This window comes from Artemia sp. Qi Xiang Cuo, chromosome 6, assembly GCF_049724085.1.
Source record: "Artemia sp. Qi Xiang Cuo chromosome 6, ASM4972408v1, whole genome shotgun sequence".
Classification (NCBI taxonomy): Eukaryota; Metazoa; Arthropoda; class Branchiopoda; order Anostraca; family Artemiidae; genus Artemia; species Artemia sp. Qi Xiang Cuo.
The window spans coordinates 55,460,348-55,482,686 of NC_142799.1; the positions used below are offsets into that span (position 1 = coordinate 55,460,348).

The 22,339-nt window shown below is 32.8% G+C and overlaps 1 protein-coding gene across 1 annotated transcript in view; it reads right to left on the reverse strand.

The window, feature by feature from the left end:
- htt (huntingtin) overlaps nt 1–22,339 on the reverse strand; it is a 277,075-nt gene that overhangs the window by 7,604 nt on the left and 247,132 nt on the right. The window contains exons 31-35 of the mRNA XM_089091088.1: nt 17,961–18,145; nt 9,375–9,564; nt 5,451–5,592; nt 3,060–3,141; nt 2,001–2,163 (exon numbers count right to left, since the gene is read on the reverse strand). Of these exons, the coding sequence (XP_088947214.1) occupies nt 2,001–2,163; nt 3,060–3,141; nt 5,451–5,592; nt 9,375–9,564; nt 17,961–18,145 (762 nt within the window). The remainder of the gene's footprint in view (nt 1–2,000; nt 2,164–3,059; nt 3,142–5,450; nt 5,593–9,374; nt 9,565–17,960; nt 18,146–22,339) is intronic.

The window sequence follows — 22,339 nt, forward strand, 5'->3', positions numbered from 1 at the left end:
TTTAATTCTCTTTATACAGTGTCGTCTTTTTATGTTTAAGCTAAGTTTTTAGTTTTTTCTTTTCTGTTCTTTTCGCCTTTTCCATTGATAAAGGCCTCCAAATGTGAAGCCAAAGCATAACGGATTTTATTATTACTTTTTTTATAAATAATTTTTTATATGTTTATATTCATTGTCTGATAAAAAAAACTTCATTTTTTTTTTATATATATTTTGGTTTCGTAAACATCTTAAATTTGAAGGCAGTGTAAATACAAAAATTATTTACCCTTTCTTCTCGAAGATTCTTTGCAAAACATGATACCAGAGATAACTATTTATAAATTAGATATAGATTATATATATATATATATATATATATATATATATATATATATATATATATATATATATATATATATATATATATATATATATATATATATATATATATATATATATATATATATATATGTATATATATATATATATATTGGCATTTTTTCATTACCAACTAAAAAACAATTTTGACAGGAAAAAATGCCAAAACTGTTTGTTTAATACTCCAACTTCTATCTGTGCTAATTTATGTAATTATAATTTATTATTGTTAATATTATGAATATATTTGCTTTTGGATCATTACATCACGCAGTTTTGTTGTGTGTGAAATATTTCTGTAAGTATTTTTCCCTACACGGTATCACTTTTTACCTACTCAGATCTTATATTTGTTATTATTATGTTGTTTTTGTTACCTCATATTTGTTGGTATATTTTTGTCAGCAGCACAATATCGGAAGGGATGGTTTTAGAGTGCTACAGATTGATTTTGCTGGTGATAGTTAACTACTGCTCTTATTATTACTATTTTAAAAATTATAATAGTCATTTAAAATTATTTTAAAATAATATAAAAATTATAATTAACAATACAACTATACTCTTGGCCCTGAGTCCAAAGGCTCAATTTCAAGCAAGATATTTAATTGAATTTAAAGTTTTTCATTACTATTTTAGTGGTTCTAACCTAAACTTTTCACATTTTATCAAAGTATGGATCTCATTGAACAGCAAATTTGTCTAATATGCCCCCACTTCTGCTCACCAGTTTGGCTAGTGGCATCTCTGCACATCTGGCTAAATTCTACATTCATTATGTTTTACCATTGAATCTCCCAATTTATATGTTTTGGCTAAATTTGGAGCGCCAGATTGTGGCCTCGAAAATACATCTAGCTCATCTGGCCTCACGTTCTCTAGTGCAAGCTAGACTGTAAAATATACAACTGTCCTAGACAACCGGAAGAAAATTTAGGTCTTATTTGTATATTCATAGTATTATCGGTGAATTTTAATTTTAAGGTTTTAATACTTATCTTTACTACTACCTGAAAACTTTTTGTATTTTCGGAAAATTTTGAAGATTTATATGTTTTATAGATTATGAGCAAGCGTTTGATTATTCAGCAAAGGTTCTATCCTTGTATCATATACAAGATAAATACATTAAAATGATTAGGGCTATGCACGAACTTAACATGGCTGCGGTTAAGGTAGGACATAGAGTTAGTAGCTGATTTCATATTATGTCAGGCGTTAAGCAGGTTTACATCCTATCCACAATTATATAGATCATTTTGATGGACTTTGTCCTAACCAGCAGAGCAAAGGCAATGAGAGAACACAGAATCAATTGGGGAAGTAAAACTCTCCAACAAGTATATGAAAATATAAAATCAGAGTTTTATAAGTATTTTCAGAAAAGACTGTTTTTTTTTTAAGTTTACTGTCTTAAGTAACGGTTTTAACCACTATTATACGTTCAGTTTATTTTAAATACAAATGGAGTTTAGGATTTTTTTTCGTATTTGATTCTTTTTATTAGTACTTTGACAAGTTTTTAACTTTCAGCAATAATATTTGATTTCACATCATTTTCATCATTATTTAATTTTTATTTAGTTTTCTAATATTATTTCTTTGTTTTACTTCATTATTTTATTTAATTATATTAGCACCTGATCAACTACTTCAGCCATTTGTATTCTTCGGTTTCTGTCTATATAAGAAAACTCGCAGATTGCTCTGTTTAGTGCCATCTCCAAAGTAAGGACTTCACATAGCCAAGAGCCAATAAAGCTAGCAATCATCGCTGCTTCAACAGTGGTGCCGTTCTTAAACCTGTAAATAAATCTATCTTATTTAACAATACTTACTAGACAATTACACAAGAAATATTTTTATGGAGGGGGGGGGGAATAATAAAAATGCGAGGGAGAATAAAAAATGGAATGTGTTTTTTATATATATATATATATATTAGGCCAGCTATTCCTCAATTATTATACTAATACTGTTAACTTTGTTGGTGAATATTGTATAATATTCTATAACACAATATACTATAATGTACAATATACAATATAATATACAATATACAATATACTACATGTTATTTTTAATTATTTATTCGATTGGCTCTTCTAAGTTTTTTTTTTCTTCTTAGGCGAGACTATGCCACAGTAAGCTAATGTTTGATGCTGCTAATTCTTTTTTGTACAATGTCAATTTTCATTAATGAGGAAACATTTATAGTCTTAGGTGTTAACAGGTTCTCAAGAGGTGATTTTCAGAAATTTTAATCCCTATAGTTGTGAGCACTTCACTGTCAAATCCCCATTTTTCAATAAACCACCGAGTCCCGGACACCTCACTTTTCATGAATAATGCCAACAATTTTTTCACCAAAGTTTTCTTGAATCCTAAGATATGCAAGATCTATTAACAATTGAATAGTTTTGTTTTGCCCACGGTTGTTTTGCATGCTCTAGCTCAAACTATACGGAACCACGTTTTTCAGTATGTTTTTGCGGTAGGAACCAAAAATTACAAAAATGGTGAGAGAGGGTCAAGATACGATTAGGGGGGATGCTTAATGGCAGAATGACACCAGGAAGCACTGAAAAATCACAAAAATGATACCAAATAACCGTATACAAATTCCCGGGCAACACCGACAGTTTTGGCTTCTTTCATAAAACTGAATTTCTTAAAACACAAAAATACTGAAGTCTTACCGATCAAACAATACTCCTATGCACTCCATTGAGAGTAGATTAATTTCGTCTCTTTCATCCTGACAAGAAGAGTAATGAAATCCTGAAATTATTACACAAATTACTATAAACTTATGTTGGAAACTTTCCTTAATTAACTATTTTAATGGTCGGACAAACCACAATAATGTTTATCAGGGGGGAAGGTAGCAAAAAGGCTAAACTGACTGTCTGAGTTTATTAAGCTATAAGAAAAACAATCAAAACTGCATAAATATTCTGCCGAAACAGCTGATTTGCAATTCTTGAGCGTTTCTGTTGTTAGTAAGCAAGACAGACTAAAAGAACTAGCAAATCAAACGTCAAAAAGGTATTCGTTGTTTGATTTTGGACAGGCACGATTTGTTCTACTGTTCCATTTAAATATCTGCAGCTAATTTAACTTATATATTATTAGCAATAAACCTTTCAAAAATGAACCTTATTTAAGGGTTCCCATGCCGTTTAGGAAACGTTTTAGTGACGTCAGAGTCCACTGGGAGTCCCCCGTCTTGCTTCGTGCATGCCCCTAAGTAAACTTAATGTGTAGATTCTTTAAAATTTCATTCTGATTATTTATTTCACCGTTTTTTTTCTTAACAGTCATATTGTAAACAGAAAGAAAATATTTACAATTAGCAATCGTCACAAACTTTCAAATATATTCAAATTGTCATTGTATGAAAAAGGAAGTTGTAAAAGGTTTCGTTCCTATTATGGAACAGTCTTCCGGAAAGCACTAGGATGGCTGAGAGTGTGTCCTCTTTTAAAAATAAAATAAAGAATTTCTTAATGAATAAGGATGGGTAAGGGGGGCTGTATTCTGTCTTCTATCTTCTGTAAGTATTAGTTCGCGGTTCCCATGAGGTTTATTTATTATTTATTTTTATAATTGCATTTTTTTCAATATATGTAGTATGTGAGTAAAATATTGAGTCCTGCCACAAACAAATCTGTATAGATTTTCCCGTGGTAAGTCTCTTTGATATGTTTTTTTTTTTTGTGAATATTGGTCTTTAATAAAAATGAATTTCTCTCTCTCTCTCTCTAAAAAAAGATTAGTCATGTTTTTGCACTATTGTACTGTTGAATTTGTCTCTATTGGGAAAGATGTCTCCCTCCATTTGATTTGCAGTTTCTACAATAAGAAACAAAACTAATAAAAACTTTGAAAAATTATTACTTTACTTTTATGTCAATTTATTTTAGTTTATTAATTTTACTTTAATTTTCCTTATCTACTGTAACTCCATTTTGATTTACTTTCAGTTTTAAACACTTATTTTGCTTTAATTTTTAAAGATTTATTATTTTCAAGATTTTTTTTTCGGAGGGAAGTACCTTTTCTACTAGGATTTAAGAGCACTGCAACGATACAATCAACTGAAATAAAATTGATTTCTCGACTTTCCAAAGGTGAAAAGAATAAAGACGCAAACTTTATTGATGGATTAATTTTAATTCACTTTAATTCGTACTTATTTTGCTTTAATTTTTAAAGATTTATTATTTTCAAGATTTTTTTTTCGGAGGGAAGTACCTTTTCTACTAGGATTTAAGACCACTGCAACGATACAATCAACTGAAATAAAATTGATTTCTCGACTTTCCAAAGGTGAAAAGAATAAAGACGCAAACTTTATTGATGGATTAATTTTTAATTCACTTTAATTCGATTTTGAAACACATTATGTAAGCGCAACAGACGCAGTAACTGCTTGAATTTCTAAATCGTCTTAGCACTGCAATCGAGCTTGCGCAGAAGTAGTCCTCAAAATATAAAGTAATTATACAGTTAATCTCATGCTAAGGGAGGTTAAGTTTAATTCTTATCAATATTTAAATTGCCCAGAATTTAATATTCACAGGCTAAGAACAACAATGCTAAGGAAAATAAAGAGAAATTGAGAGGAAAATAAAGAGAGAAATTGAGTGGAAGAGGGAGAATGGAAGAAAGAGGAAGAAAGAGAAATAGGAAGAGAAAATAAAGAAAGAAATTGAGAGGAAGAAGGAGAATGGAAGAAAGAGGAAAGAGGAAGAAAGAGAAAGAAGAGAAAATAAAGAGAGAAATTGAGAGGAAGAGGGAGAATGGAAGAAAGAGGAAAGAGGAAGAAAGAGAAAGAGGATTATAGAGAGAAATTGAGAGGAAGAGGTAGAATGGATGGGAGAGAGAGATACGGAGATAAGAAGAGAAAGATAAAGAGGGAAGGGGGAGAGAGAGAATACAAAATTCCGTAATTTTGTGGACTCCAGGCAAAGAAAGAAGAAAATGACAAACAAAAAAAAATAAAATGAGGAAACAATGATTGTATAATTGAGTTAATTCGGTAGTCCAATTATTGTCTGGCTAAATAACACGGAAGAAAAACGTACCAGTGTAGTAAAAGATCATAAGCAAGCTGGTACCAGTCCTGAAAACTTCTGCGCTTGGACTTTTGAGGCACTTCATTGAATAGTTACCAATTAGACGGTAGCAAGTGTGAGATAGTCCTGATACGGCTAGTCTGAGAATACCCTGAAATTTAACAGTAGTCAGTAGAAATTTGATAGTAGGGATATTGAGAATTTGATATTCAATACAAATGCAAAACTTTAGCCGCTATATCTTACTGATATGTGTTGCAGGAACAACTACAAAATCAAAAAGGCCTATGGTATTTAATTAAAAAAAGAGTAAATTTCCCATAAAAAAAAAAAAAAAAAAAAAAAAAAAAAAAAAAACAAAAAAAAACGAGGATTTGGTGCAGAATAAATTTTACAACCCCTAGTTCCTGTAATGTATGCAATATTTAACAATACCAGATTAGAAACACTTTTATAAAAATCAAAGGAACGGAAAAAGAATCACACCTAAGAATTAGAAAAGCTGACTTTTTGTTTAGCCAAAATTCACCGCCCAAAGAGATATTCAGAGGTGATGGAGTTCGTGTTGAATGATGCAGATCATGTCTACTGACCATGCATCTCTGGATATGAGAATTTCCCTAACTAAACACTCTGATCAGGGTGGCCTCAACCTTACAAGGCGGGTTGGAGCACGCCCTAGCAATGGATCTCGAGGGACTAGCAAGCTGGCATAATTATACCCCCCCCCCCCCTGTAGAAGAAAAAGGGGAGCAAGAGAATCTGCATTTACTACGGAGACATAACGTTTCTTTGAGTGCCTGGAAATCTAGTTGTTATGACCCTACTAGATAGATGCACGGGTATCCCCCAAAGAAAGAGGAGAGTCCAGCAGGCTGGATTTACGCCCGAGAGATCCACTGTCAAACAAATCTTTACCTTACAACGATTTATAAAGAATATGAAAGAAATGGGGATAAAAGTATAGATAGCCTTTGTGAACTTCAAGGCTGCATTCGACTCGTTGGATCACAACTCGCTCTGGCCGATATGTAGATCAATTTGGCTACCTGACAAATACTGCAATTTGTTTAAAAAGCTTTGCAAAGAGACGAAGAGTTGCGGCTAAGTCAACAACAAATGGAGCACGAGATTCAGTATAAATAGCGGTGTACGCCAGGAGTGTAAGGCCACCTCAGAACTTTTCAATTGGGTAATAGACTTTGTCATGACACGAACTTCAAATCACCTTTCCTTCTGTCTGCAGTTCGGAGATCGCGTTCCGACGGATACCGACTTCGCAGATGATCTTTCTCACGTTGCCGACTCAATTGACCAACTGATTAACGCCCTGGAAGTCCTACAGTAAGAGGCAGCAAAAGTGGGGCTGAAAATTAAATGGTCCAAAGCTGAGACAATGGCAATTGAGACCCTAATCCCAGTCTCACTCCCTGAGAAAATAACTGTCTGCAGAGCTCTGGTTGAACTTATAAGAAAATTCTGTTTCCTCGGCTCCATGCTGTCTAATTTTCGACGTAACACATTAAATTAGGTATCCTTTTCCCAGACCAAGCTACCTTTTATGACGAGCAAATAAACGTTAAAATGGGGATAATCTATCTATTTAGAGATTGAAAACAGGTATAAAAGTCTAGATATTTCGATCACATATACAGCGAATGTCATCAGTAGAAATACTATAGCATTAAAATTGAAATTAACATATTTATACAAAACAAAATAATTAATTTTCCGGTCATTCACGAAATAGCCAACTTCCCGGTTATTCACTAGATTTTTTTCGGAGAGAGTTCAATAACCAGGTTCATTCAAAGTCTTTATGTAAATTTGCCTAAATGTAAAATAAATTTCCAACGAAGGTGGCAAAGTCTTCTGTGTCTTATAAGTGCAAACGAAATGTTGAGTTTATAGTTGTATTCTTGGTTGATCTCATTTCCACATATATACGACGCATTTTCAATGTAACCCCTTAAATTAGGTATCCTTTTCCCAGACCACACTGCTTTCTATGACTAACAAATAAACTTTTAAATGGGGATCAAATGACCCAAAATTTAACTATTTTGTTTTTTAAAAATGCGTTAGTTTCAATTTTAATACTTTAGAATTTCTACTGATGATGATCTTTGTATATGTGATCGAAATATCTAGACTTTTGTACCGGTATTCACTGTTTAAATAAATGGATTTATTCCCATTTGAATGTTTATTTGTGCCTTCTAATGGTAGCTCCATACATATAGGGGTACGCAGCCTCGTCTATCATCGGAAGGCTCAACACTCATACATTTCTAGGCAAAAAAAGATACGAATTCGTAACTCATCCGTAAGCCCGGTCCTGTTCAGTGTAGCAGAAACATGGCCCTTTAAGTCTTCACTCTTCAACATGGTGGACGTCTTTCAGACAAAACTGTATTTTCAGAGTGAGGGACTTCAGTGGTATAATTTTGTAAGCAAAGCATGGTAGCTTGCGCTCACCTACCAAATGTCTTTCTCCGTCAAAGTAGAGCAGCGCGCTCTCAAGTGGTTCGGACACGTCCTTTGCATGCCGACGGTGACCTCAGCCAGAATAGTCTACGATTTCAGCCCAAAACAACATGGCTGGTCCCATCTGATTCCATTATTCAATTAAAAATTAAACTCTTCCTAAATAATAATAAACTAAACAACAGGTTCCATCTTCCAATTTTGTTTCACAAGTCTCAAACCTAATCGACAAGAGACGACCTCTGAAATACTTCTAAATAGATACAATTTTTTAATCTTACGCTTTAACAAATTAACAGAATAGGCCATTGTTCTAAATAAAAACCAAAGATACAAAAGATAAACGAAGCGAACATGAAGTATTAGCAAAAACAAATGAAGTAAATTAAAAAGTAAGTTTCTACAGTGTTTTTATTTTGTGGTTCTGTTTTGACAAATATGATCAGCTGAAATTTCAACAATGTTGAGTTTACTTTTTACACAATATCCGAAAACCGTCAACGTATATGAAAAAAAAGGTCATAGTCCTCCCCTTTAAATCCCCCCTTTCCAAAAAAAAAAGAAAAATTACAAGAAATTATACACATTTTTGACAGTTTAATCAAGTTAAAGTTCAAATTTGTATTTCTAATATTCAAAAGTTAATAAATAGAATACAACACTTTCGCGCTGGAGAGAAACCGATGAGGGTTTCAGGCCGTACGGAAGTCCACGTAGCTACTTACCTATTTAATCAAATATTCAATCATACCTACTATAGCTAAATCCAAATAAAGTAACTACAAAAAGAATATAAGTAAGACCAATGAATATAAATAATAATAACAAACAAATAGCTGAATTGAAGATAGTAATAGATGAATTAAAACATGAGAAATAACTTATAATGACATATCTAGTCTCTCATTACTCATCAATAACCCATTCCTCCTCCCATAAATTTGTCCACCAAATCCCACCTTAATCATCCCCCTTGCAACCCTTCCCTCCCGGCCAACCCTTCCTCTCAAAACACCATATTAAATTTTAAAATAATTCTGTCAAAACTATATCCTCAATTGTGGGACAAATTATTTCCTCCTATAATTTGACAGTTTAATACATAAGAAAGACTTTTTTTTACATAGCTAAACACTACTATTTACACAAATGAAAACGCTCAGCAAATGTTCAATCTTGCTTCCTTAAAATGTTATTTGTGAAGCTAATTGCAATTTCTCTATTATCAAAAGTTTAGGAGCAATATAATTAAAAAAATTATTTAAAAAATTACATCAAGAAAAAAAAGAATACTTAAAAATTAGTGGTAATAATTAATAAATATTAATTACAATAAATTAAAAACAAATAAATTTCTATTATAATGAATTAAATAAAAAATAAAAATAATCATAAAATTTAATAAAAAATAAAAGAAAAAAAAATTGTTTTTAGAAAAGAACTTACATCAAGAAGGAGTAAACGCAACTCAGGTGGCAAATTTCCACGGACAAGACAATTCACAGATTGATTAAGAACTGTGCCAACTAAATCATAGTTTGTTATTTTTTCTCTGTGGTACTCTGCCAGGTAAAATCCAAGTTTGAACCACAGCAAAATTCCTTCTACCACACAAAGATTGCCACTCAACACGGCCCTACAAACGATTGTGCTACAATCAATGAAAGTTAAAACGAAAGAGCAATAAAAGGAGAAAAAAGATACATTTTAAACATGTTACATAAACATTTGATAACTAATGAAACTAATCTAGTTTTACCTTATATTACGCTTCTTTTAATCACCCTTTAGTCCAAATCCTTGGCCCCAAATACAGATTTAGAGCTTTCCTGGATTTAAAGATAATGATGCGGATTTATGAGAGCATAGAAATAATTAAGAAATGATTAGAGTTCTTCCCTTATTACACTTATTACGGCTAGTCACTTAGTTACATAATAATGTAGCACGGTGTATAACAGTATAATATAATTTTAACAGCATACTATAACATAAATAGAGCACAGTATTATACAGTAAAGTATAATTTCAGGGTAGTTGATTTACCATATGCAAAAAGTAAAAAAAGAAGAAAAGTGAAAATAAGAATAAATTATTCGAATAACTCAGAATAGGTAAATTTTGAATCAATGCATTCAGATGAATACATATTCAGAAAAAATTAAAAGACATCTAGACAAATAAATATTCAACATATTCAGATAAATAATGTGAAAAGTTATAACAGAAATTGAAGCAGGTCTGGAGTAGCTTTAACTTGAACCAAACTGCAACAAATACACAATTTAAAAAAAAAAAAAAACAGCAACAAATAGCTGAAACGCTGCATTAGCGCTGAATAAGCGCTATGCACCCATTTTTTTGTTAACCTTGTTAATGGTCCAAGTTTGTTGTCCTGGCAGTGCAAGCAATCACAGACTTGATCCTTTGATTTTGTTAAGATCAGTAGTTACGCTAGTTCGACACGTAGTTAGCAATCAAAATTTGTAACTTTTTGACGCGTTACTTGTCATTGTTTTTTTTTTTTTTTTTTGGGGGGGGGGAGGGGGAGGCAATGGATATTACCGACTGGATGGTAATTTTTACAGAATGATTTGGGGGATTTTTCCATTAAAATTATTTATTTATTGTTTATTTTATTCTTTATTTTCATTATCTTTACGTCAGATATTTCTATCAGCTCATTTACCCAATTCAAAAAACTTGAACCAGTTGTATCTGCCAGTTGTAATTATTAGGTAAAATGCAAAAATAAATAGATTGTTAACAGTAACTATCGTGCTTTTTGGATATTGAATATAAAAAAAAACGAAATTTTGAAGTAAATCTTATTTTTAAGGTCCATTTTATCCACTTCCTTCAGTGTTAAAAATTATTTTCTTCTAAAAGATTTTGTAATTAGGTAAATTGTTTGACTTGTTAATAAGTGCCATTATTATACTATCAACAAAACTAATTGGAAAATACGTCTGGAATAAATGCAGCGTCAAATGTAAAATTTTCTCGCAAGATTCAACGATAAATTTATAAGGTACAAAATGTACATCTTTTCTACAAAAGTGTATATTTGAACGATGGATAACAAACTAGCTAGGAAAGTTGCCCTTGGAATATTGTCCCGACCATGTCACTGTGAAAGTATGTACTGTGAGCTGCTGATGATTGCGAACCTGCTTCAAAGTGAAATGGCTATCTTGAAATTTGGATATAGGCTTTTGACCAACTTCCTGTCATTTTAGCATTCCGCAACTGCAAAAAATTAACTTTTGTTGGGAAGTGGTTCGATTTTGAATAGCCATGCTGAATAAGCTATATTTATGATTCGAAAAGGACTCGTAACAGCAAGAATTTTTAGTAAGTTGCTTTCATTATACAAAATGGGAGAATAATGTGGTGGATATTGTTTTCAGGTACAACTAAGCCAACATCTGCACGTACAACTAAGCCAACCTTTAAAGAACGCATCAAAAATGTGTTTATATTTATTTTTGTTATGTATTTGCAACACTTAAGTTTTCTCTTCAAGCCATAGCAAGCCAAACAGAGACCAAAAATCGGAAGTATATTGTCTGCACTGATTCACTGTCAGCTCTGGACTACCTTTCACACCAGCAACACCAAGCAAGAAATGTTGCCATGGAGATTGAACTTCTGACTACACAACTTGCAAGACAGGGTATATCAGTTCTATTTATATGGGTCCCAGCACACTGTGGTATAAAAGGAAATGAATTGGCAGACCAGGCTGCAAAACAAGCCTCCCATCTGGGTCTGATCACTCAAACCCCTATTACTGGACCTGAATTCCTGTCTTCAATTAGTTCAGAAATTTTGGAGGAAGAAGAGGCTTGGCTCCGTTCTTTCCATACCCAGGTCCTGGATCTGTATAATTACAAGCAGCCATCAAAAGAAATGTACCTCTAATCTCGCATCCTTTCAACTTGTCTCTGTCGTGTTAGATGTGGCCATGCAAGGACTAAATCAACACTCTTCCATTGGAAAATGACCCCTTCCCCCAACTGCGACACATGTGAAGTGTACGAAGACGTACGTCACATCATCTTCAACTGTAGAAAATATGAAAAGGAGAGGGAAATACTAAGGAATTGTTGTAAGAGGGCATTTAAAGCATTCACAATGCGCTCTGTTCTGGGACATTACATGTCTCCTCCTTGGGCTAGACAACTAAGCACAAACCTTTTAGGTAGATTTGTTAAGAGCTACTGGTTTGAGATTCATTCCCTTTAAGTTATGTATGTTTAATTTTCTTTTAACACCCTTATATTATCTCATTTTAGAGTCATCACAATTTGTATATCTTTTCTTTATTAGTCTATGTTCTGATCAGTTGGTTTTTCAATTTTTTTTGACTCTTTTTTTTGTATATTTTAGTTGACGCATGTGGACAGGAATGTATGTATATGTGGCATTATTTATTTAATTGTGTTGCAATTGTATTTTGAATTGTTTTATGACAAAGCAGTGCCGAACTTACTCTGTCATTCTTGTTTTTCGCAACTGCAGGACATTTGCTTCATGTTGGGAAGTGGCCCGATTCTGAATAGCCATGCTGAATAAGTGATACCTATGATTCGAATAGGACTCTAATAGCAAGAATATTGAGTAAAGTTGACATCCATTATGCAAGCTAGTAGAATACATGTAAGGACATTGTTTTCAGGTACAACTCGAGTCGATATCTGCACGCATAACTGAGCCGACCTTGGTCGAACGCGTCAAAAACGCGCTTATATTCATTTTTGTTATGTATTTGCAAGTCGGACAAACGTTTCGGAGGGGGTTCAAACCCCCTACCCACATGCCAAGCGCCAAGGCCCGGCTTAGAAATCGGATACATACTTTTTTTTTATTAACTGGCACATTAACATTTCTAGCCACTAAAACGATCTAAAAGGGTCACAACTTTAAGGAAGAATTTGTATTTTTCCCATGGTGGTTATATCGAATCTATGGTGACACCATGACATCAAGATGAGGCTCACATTATCTGCAGTTACAAGATAAGTGACAATGAGAATCAATATATCCAAGCCTGTCACGTAACCATGCAGGGGCCCGGCTTCAAAATCTGCTAGATAGTTTTTTTTTCTTCTTAGAACTGGCAAATTGACATTTCAGGCCAGAAGAATGATCTAAATAGGTCACAACTTTAAGAAAGTATTCGTATATTTCTCTGGGTGACTGTATCAAACCAGTGGTGACGTCACGACATCAAGAAAAGGCTCAAATTGTCTGCTGTTAGAAGACAAGCGACAATGAGAATCCATATATAGAATTCTGCCACGTGCCGAGGCTCGGCGGTGAAACCACTGGGCTCCCGGTACTATAAATATATACATATATATATATATATATATATATATATATATATATATATATATATATATATATATATATATATATATATATATATATATATATATATATATATATATATATATATATATATATATATATATATATATATATATATATATATATATATATATATATATATATATATATATATATATATATATATATATATATATATATATATATATATATATATATATATATATATATATATATATATATATATATATATATATATATTCCCTGCAGGTTTATTTGATATTAGAATGGGCGAGGATATAAAAGCAAAAGCTATTTTAGTTATTAACTTAGAAATAATGTGTTGTTAAATAATACTTTTCGATAAATACAGGAAATAAAAGAGAATATGAATTAATAACGAGTACTAATAAATAGGTTATTGTGCGCACTATACAAACAAAAATTTTGTTTTTTAGCTTCACGAATTAAAAAATTTCTGATAAAAAAAATATTCCTCCATTATTGAAAAGCGTAGTAATAACAATTATCTAGTGTGGACAACTAAATTAATTCCTGAGAAAGATTAAGCTAAAAAAGATACGTAAGAAATGCGTGTGTTTAGTAGTGGAAACCCTTACGTGATTAAAGAAAAACAACTTAAAAGCAATCATTAGAGCAACCGAGTCAGATGCAGCGTTGCCAACGCGGTACAATTGAACTGTTTTTGGTACAATTTGGAGCTCTCTGTACAATGCGGTACATCTGAAATTTTTTTGGCACAATCCAAATTTTCTGGCACATTTTGGTTTTATTCGCTTTGTATATAAGCAGTACAATTTCTATATGTAACTTTTCTTGAATATAATTTAACAGAAAACAAGCAGCATCAATTGCATCAACCAATAAGAAAATGTAAAAGGAATGTAAGATTTAGCCAATATAGGCCTATTATATCATTTTAGGAGGGTCAATAGTAAATTGATTTTCTCTTAGAAATAGAGTAAATTTGTATTTAATGGTGTAAATCAATATTGTAAATATACTTTTAGTCGTTTTCAGATTTTTATAGTGTTTCCTTCTGGGAAGGCTTGCCCTTAAATTAATTAATTTTTTTTTTTTTTAATTCACTGAAAAATTGACTTTAGATAAAAAGGTGAGAAGTAAAGAACTTATGTTTTTTAGGTTTATTGCGCGTCACAGTGTCGCTATTGACATCATGAATGAAATGCCAGAACTTCTAAACACCTGTTTTCCTCATGTTACGAAGAACGTAACCTGTGGCCGCACCAAAACTGCACATCTTGTTAACAACGTTATTGGTGAAGTTGGTTTCGAAGATCTGTGTTAATTTATCAAGAAGCAGAAATTCTCGATAATAGTAGATGAAAGAACAGACCTGAGTAACAAAAAGAGTCTGGTTAGAGTTGTTCAGCATCTTGATCTGAATGCTGCTGATCTCGAAGACAGTTTTCCTGTAAGAGACCCCTTCTTGAGACTTATAGAAGTTCAGCAATGTACAGCCGAAGATATTTACCTGGCCATAACTAAACATTTTTTTCAAGAAATTGGAGCCCCAAAGGCAAATCTAATAGGATTTGCCATAGATAATGCGTCGGTTATGATGGGGGAGCAAAGGGGTGTGCAGGCGAAGCTGTCAGAAGACTGCCCAAGTTTATTTCCAAGTTTGATTCCCGCTCATAACCCACATGACACCAACTATTACGTTGATGTCAAGAACGTGGATCGTGGGGGCCGAGCGGAAGTAATTTTTGCCAAAGAAAAGGTATCTCTATCTGATGCAGTTGAGTTTAAAAAAGAGAGTAGGAAATTTTTGATCGTGCTCTGTGATGAGATGAGAAAATGTTTTTTCGAAGTCAGGTATTCATCAATAAGAAACTTTGATAGGCTTCATGTAAGCTATGCTATGGGAGTAGAGTGTAATTAGTCAAAACTGGTACCGATTCTGGCTCAGTTTCCAAATTTACTGAGTGACAATAACCTGGAAGATATCTTCCAAGACTCGAAGAGATTACCCTTTTGCTCTGAGCTTGGCATTTCGATTGAGTCAGATCCACCCTTGTTTTCGATTAGGGTTTACAGGCAAAAATATGTTAATGAGTCAAAGTGTTTTCTGCTTCTTGGGCGTTTCACTTTAAGCCTACTTCTTCTCCCACACGCTTCCGCAGCTGATGAGCGAACTTTCTCAGCTGTCAATCTGAACGAAACCAGCAGTAGAAATCGTCTCGGTATCTCCACCTTGAACAAGCTTCTCATTGCAAAACGGATCATCTCAAAGAATTGGAAACCACCCTTGAAATTGGTTCTGCATTCAAAATGGAAAAATGCGGTAAGGGATATGAAAAACCTGGGTTACAAGAAGAAACAGCAGAAAAAATGACTAAGTAGCACAAATGCTGGTCTTTTTTCTTTATTTTTTTAATGTTACGGTTTTATTACCTTTATACGGTCTAAACTGATTTCTTGTGGAATATAGTCGAAATGCTTCTGTAAAAATTAATTCAGAATAGTAGAATCGACCAAAACGTATGTAGGATGATCAGTGAATTATGTGGTCAACGCGTAACTCGCCGATGGGTAGCTTAGTCCGTGAACCCATTGGAATCTGTAGTGTTAGCCACTTTCATAACGTGATTGCTGATATGTTTTGTTTTTAGCTTCTGGCGCTCTTTACTCATCCTATAGTTGGATTACAAGTTCTTGACACTAAGTTATTGGCCGGCCTTCTTACTTTATCCATTATTCGCCTTAATGCCCAAAATTTTGAAAGAAAGGTGGATTAACCCCAACAATCAGCTTCGAGAACGCTTTCAGAAGATTTTACTGAAGCCTTCTTCTAAAATGCTTTTAGCGGTTTGGGACTGCTATTTTGTTAAGCTGAGAAAGTCTATATTTCATTCTTCTTCATATTTCATTCTATATTCATTCTTCATATTTCAAGCTATGTGGTTGCTTCTGCCTGGGGTTTATTTTTCCTGCTCTTGCCCTTGAACTTTTCTCAGTGTTCAGAGAAATCAATTAAACATAAGTGACGGCGAGCGTCGCAAAGCGACGCGAGCGGCAAATTTTTAACCTTCTGTTCAGATGGTACAAATTAATCTTTTGTGGTACAACTTTGGTCGGAAAACTGGTACAGTTTATCTCAAAGCGTTGGCAACGCTGGTCAGATGCACATTCTTGAAGGATAGGAAAAGGAGATTCTAGGATCCATGGTTCAAATTTTTTTTGTACAAATTTTCCAAAAATACCCACTGTATTCATTTTCGTATAAATCACTCGTTTCTTGTAGCTTTGACCCCACCCAAGGAATAAATACCTGCATTTGTGCTTAGTCTAGGCCAAGACAAGGAAATGACTAAGAAAAAAGAAATTCAATTTTTTGGAATTTGTGAAATATGAGAAAAAAGACTATCAAAAGCAAATATAGGAAATACCATAACAATATGGTGTACACAGCCAGAAAGCAACATGTAAAAAACATAAAGCATACGAACTGATCTATACAAACAAAAACAATTCATGTCTTTAATATCTGGTTGTAAAAAAAAAAAAAAAAAAAAAAAAAAAAAAAAAAAAAAAAAAAAAACACCGTCCTAGATGGGGGACAAAAACACAGGGTACACCTATAGCCATTTCTTAGTTAGACATCTAGTTGTCTAGTGTTTGGCTGTAGAATAAAGAAACAAAAACGAGCAAAAATGGAGTTTTTAAAGGCCAAATGAAAATACTGAAAAAACACAACAAAGCGAATATTTCGAGAGGGCAAACGCCTCTCTTCTTCAGCGCGAAACGAAATTATGTATCCAAGGAAAGTGCCGAAAAAAAACAACAAAAAAACAAAAGAAAAAAACAAAAACTTAAAATAGGAAACAATAATACGTGGTGGGAAGGAGGGTAGGGCCAGGCAAAAATCATAAACAGATATGATGACTTGTATCTTTTTTTCTTGTATTTGTCAGGCTGTGTCCTTTGTAAGAATGTTGATATTTAGTTCAGTCTTAGAATTTTTTTTTTCAAATCTTTAAATAGTTATAATTTAATGCAAAAAACAGGCGCAAGGTACTTACAATTCTCTATGAAATGAGAAACTAGAAAACGTATTAAGTCCGCAAAAATGTCGTCGCTATCGAAAAAAACCTATAGCTTTAGTTGCTAGGAGCAGAGTCGTATCTGGGATTTTTATCCGGGGAAGGGGAGGGGTAAATCTAAACACTTTAAAAAAGGCATCAAAAATGTGTTTTTGTACATTTTTTGCCTTTTCACGAGCCGGAGAAACATTTGGGGGGGGGGGGGGTCAAAACCCATAGCCCTTCCCCTCAATATGAACTTGGCTAGGAGCGTAAACTGATAATATAATAACAGAGATCCTTACGTTAGAATTCAAGAAAAAACTGTTAGAGAAAATAATTATTCTACTGAAATTAAATTGTGATTCAAACTCTTTAGCATAATACATTTTTATAAAAAACAAGAAGTTAGTCACTTTTCAGAAAAGAGCGTTTTAAAAGAATTTTACTTTAGTGGATATTTCATTAATGTCAATATTAACGTTTTCTGGCTAGTTCATGTTATTCCCACTAAAAAAAAGAAGGGAGAAGAAATTGGAAGAATCAGTCTGAGCGTTAGAGACTCACTTTAAAAGCAACACCTTTAATTTATTCATTTATAGAAACTTACGAAACTTGATTCGGGAGGTATCGAAGGAGATATTCACCAGCTGTCTCCACAATGCTTGGATGTGAGTTGAGAGGGCACTGTAACATATAGACGAGAGCCTGCAATCCATAAAATTGTGCTTTTGGAAATGGTGACTGTATTGCAATAACCAGCACTTTCTTGATTTCGTCCCAGTTAATCTTTTCCTAAAGGAGAAACTCTACTTTATTAAGTTGACCTTCTCTTTCTCTCAATCTTCCAGCCGGACCAGGCAGTTTCTGACTCACCTGGCATTTGAAATTCAGATGCCAGGGAACATGTTTTTTATGGTGTTATAATAAAAATCCATGGAATTGTATTGAATAAATTATAGTTAAAATATAATTGACATATACATGTTACCGTTACCGAGATAACGGTAATATATACATGTTACCGTGAATGTCCGAAATCTTGTTAATGTTGACATTCATCGGTGAATGTTCGAATTTCCTTTTTCTCTGCTTGCATTCAACTAACTTCGCAAGTCAGCTTTTCCAGTCTTATGCAAGCTATGATGGTAAAAGTAAAAGTTAGGGTAGGTTAGATTATGTTAGGTTACATTAGATTAGGTTAAATTCGGCTCTAAATATCAGAATTGGGTTAAAAATCTAACCTAAACCAACGTAACCCAACGAAACATAATCTATTCTAACCTAACCTGTCATCATCAAAACTTGCATCAAATTGAAAAAGTTGATTAGCAACGGTGACTTTTTAATTTGTATCTTGGGTGAAAAATTTATCAGGTTAGGTTACCTCGTCCTCCTCTGAACAATTCTGCAGACACATTTGAATCCTAGGTGGCCAGGTTACCTAGAATCAAAAATCAACTCCAGACTTGCTGCGATCCCCGCAATATCCAAATTCATCCAGTTTAATTCATTTTACTAATTTTACACATTATTTATCTAAATGTGTTGATCTTTCTGATTATATATTGTTATTTATCTGAATATATATGTATTTGTCGGAATTTGATTTTATTTTTCTGAATATCATGCTTTGTCTGAATAGGTATTTATCTGAATACGTTGACATGAAATGTTTTTTTTTCAACCATAAGCTCACCAGATTTACAGCGGGAATGATCGAGCAGATCAGTATGTTTCATCATTCGCAGTATGTTCCCAGTCTCTTGATAATACTCACCAACTCTTCATGTTAAGCCAAAGTGTAAGCTTCATGAACAATATGTTCATTATTCACGTTATCCGCAATAGCCTTTATTAGCCTCTATTGCAACATGAAAAACTTTTTGCATTTTAACACCATTTCGTTTCATTTTTGCCGTTGAAAAGAAGGTAAGCTAAGATGCAAAACGTTAATATTATTATCCTACAAAAAAAGCAACATAATGAGGAATTTTCTGAAGAAAATGAAAAAAAATCCTGTTTTTGGAAAATTGTCATAGAAATGTCTTTAAAAATGGTTCTGTGAATTAATCTGCAAGAATGGTAAACTCTAGTATGGTAAAGTAAATGTCAAGTGCACTTGTCTAAATTTACAAAAAGAGAAAAAAAAATAAGTCATCAAAGAATTCCACTAGAGCTTAACATCAATAGAATGAATAACAAGTTACTGGAAGAAATACAAAAATGTCATTTCAACTCCTACAGAAAAAAATTCGTTAATGAGGATTTTTCGGAAGAAATTGAAAAAAGAAACAACCAAAGCGAATATCTAAAACCTGCCTTCAGATGATTCCTCATTCACTTATAAATGTAAGCTTATATATAAGGTCCTTACTATTCACGTTCCCTGCTAGAGTCTTAATTAGTCACTTAGAAATTTTACCTTTTACTTGTTTGATCAATCACTTTCTGCATCCTAAATAAGCATTAGTCATGGTGCTGTTTGACACGAGTTTTGTAATTTGATCTGGCTGTGTAATTTATTTCCTTTTATTAACGACCCCAGACAAATTTAAGTGCGTAATCTCTAGGCTACATGTAAAATGTAAAAACAATTGTTTTTTTCTTTTAATTTAAAAGTATCTTTTTTATTTTTGCACCTTTTCCTTTTAATTCTCAATCACTTCCTATGTTTGGTATTATGAAAAAGCAGTGTGGTCTTTACCGTCATTTATTTTAAAGTCTTGTTTCAGTAAAATCTCTATTTCATTTCTTGGCTTCTTGGCATATGAATTATTCTACATGAGTGGTAAACTCTAATATGGTCAACTGATGTTAAGTACACTCCACTAGATTTATCAAAAGATAATTTGAATTTGCTACACTCAAACTTCTTTTAAATTATTTATTTTTATGAGAGCAGCCAAGGAGTTAAAGAGTTTACCTAATCTCTTAGAACTAGTCATTAGAAAACAGATAACGTTTATTGATAGGAAAATTTTGATGAAGGTGATTATTAGACAAATTTAAGTGCGTAATCTCTAGGCAATATATAATTTTTATTCTAATGTAAAAACAGGTTTTTTTCTTTTAATTTATAAGTGTTAAAAAGTTTACCGAGTCTCTTTCAACTAGTTATTAGAAAAGAAAAAAATTTTATTGATAGAAAGATTTTGATGGAAGTGATTATTATTAACATTTATCGCAGGAGTCTTTACTAGCTTCTATTACTGCATGTCAGACCATTTTGTTAAATTTGCATATAAAATGAAGATAAGCTACAAAAGAATAAAGTTATTACAAATCCCTTATTTCATTTCTGGTCATATAAACTAATCTACATGAGTTCTAAACTTAAACTGATGTCAACTGCACATTGCTAAGCATATCAAAAGCGAAAAAATAAAGCAACCAAAGAATTTTATTGTGGGCATTAAGGAATTCGAAAATAAACATAAAATTATTGACGAAAAAACAGCAATTGAGGGAATTATATCTTCTAGGGTTACTTTTAATTCTTCTTTTTCTTCTGCATCTTTTCTTTCTGAAAAGGTTGCTGATAAGTCATGCTCATCGCAGCAGTCTTAACTATTCTCTATTTGTGCATGAAACACTATTTTTTATACATTTTGAAGTTACAAAGAAGGTAGCATTCAAATGAATCATGGTATTAAAAATCCTTGTTTCCATACCTATCGTTTACTCTACCCCTTAATCTTACAAAAGAAGTAAGATAACTTACGTAATATTTAAATGTCAGCCTTTTCAACAGACCAACAATGTAGTCTAAGTACTCCCTTTTATAGGCTGTTGGGTAGTATCTGGCCCGCAATATTCTTGAAATGTAAGGTTCTGAAAATGAGGTTCGAACAATACAGTACTCAAACATGTACAAGGCAAAATAAATGAGACGTTCAGCCAATAGACGTATCGTATGGAAAGTAAGAGCCAACGGAGCTTAAGGAAAATCAGAGCAGAGCGCAGAATGATTACATGCTCCACAGGCTATATAAATTCCCTGTTGCCAAATATCACTTTCATATTCTAGAGAAGTTAAAAAAAGCTACTAAATCAGGTAATAAGAACTTAAAATCCAATAATATTAGCGTTGCAATTAAAAAACAACTGTAATCTTTGCTAAATACACTATGGAACATGTGTGAACTTAGATTAATATGAAATTCATTTATTCCTACTGCCCAATTTTTTTTCTAATCTCCTGAAGCATAAGAAAATACTAAAGCACCATGGCTTTTTCGTATCCTTTTCCTTTCTTTATTTTAAAAGTGAACTAAGTGATTTGTTTCAAATTTGTTTGGGCTTCTCTTCTTTTCACTATGGTTATCCCACTTCTAAGACAATGTATTCTAATCCCATGCCTGGTTGCCGTGCCATAATAAGATCAGGTTTTTCAATTGACCTAGGTCCTGCTACCTGGAATTAAATTGGCTGGTTTCCATGCCATTATAAGATCAGTTTTCAATTGAACTAGGTCCTGCTGGCTGGAATTCAATTGGCTGGTTCCCATGCCATTATAAGATCAGGTTTTTCAATTGACTTAGGTCCTGCTGTCTGGAATTCAATTAGCTTGTTTCCGTTCCATTATAAGATCAGTTTTCAATTGACCTAGGTCCTGCTGTCGGGAATTCAATTGGCTGGTTCCCATGCCATAATAAGATCAGGTTAATCAATTGACCTAGGTCGTGCTGTCTGGAATCCAATTGCATCCAGCTTAAAATATATCTCTCATATATATATTTTTAAAATATATCTAGGGGGAGATTTTTCGAAATTAAAAGGGAGAGAAAATAACCCCTCCCCTGGAATTGACGTTTTGACCATGTTGAAAACAAGAGTGTACTTTTCTTTCACTATTTAGGATCATAAAAGAATAATTTCAAAACAAAACAAGAAATTATGCAATAGTTCTTTGCAAAGCTGAAGAGAAAAAATGTATAGTTACCTCTTTTACAAATTATCAAAAAAAAAAAAAAAAAAATAGTTTAT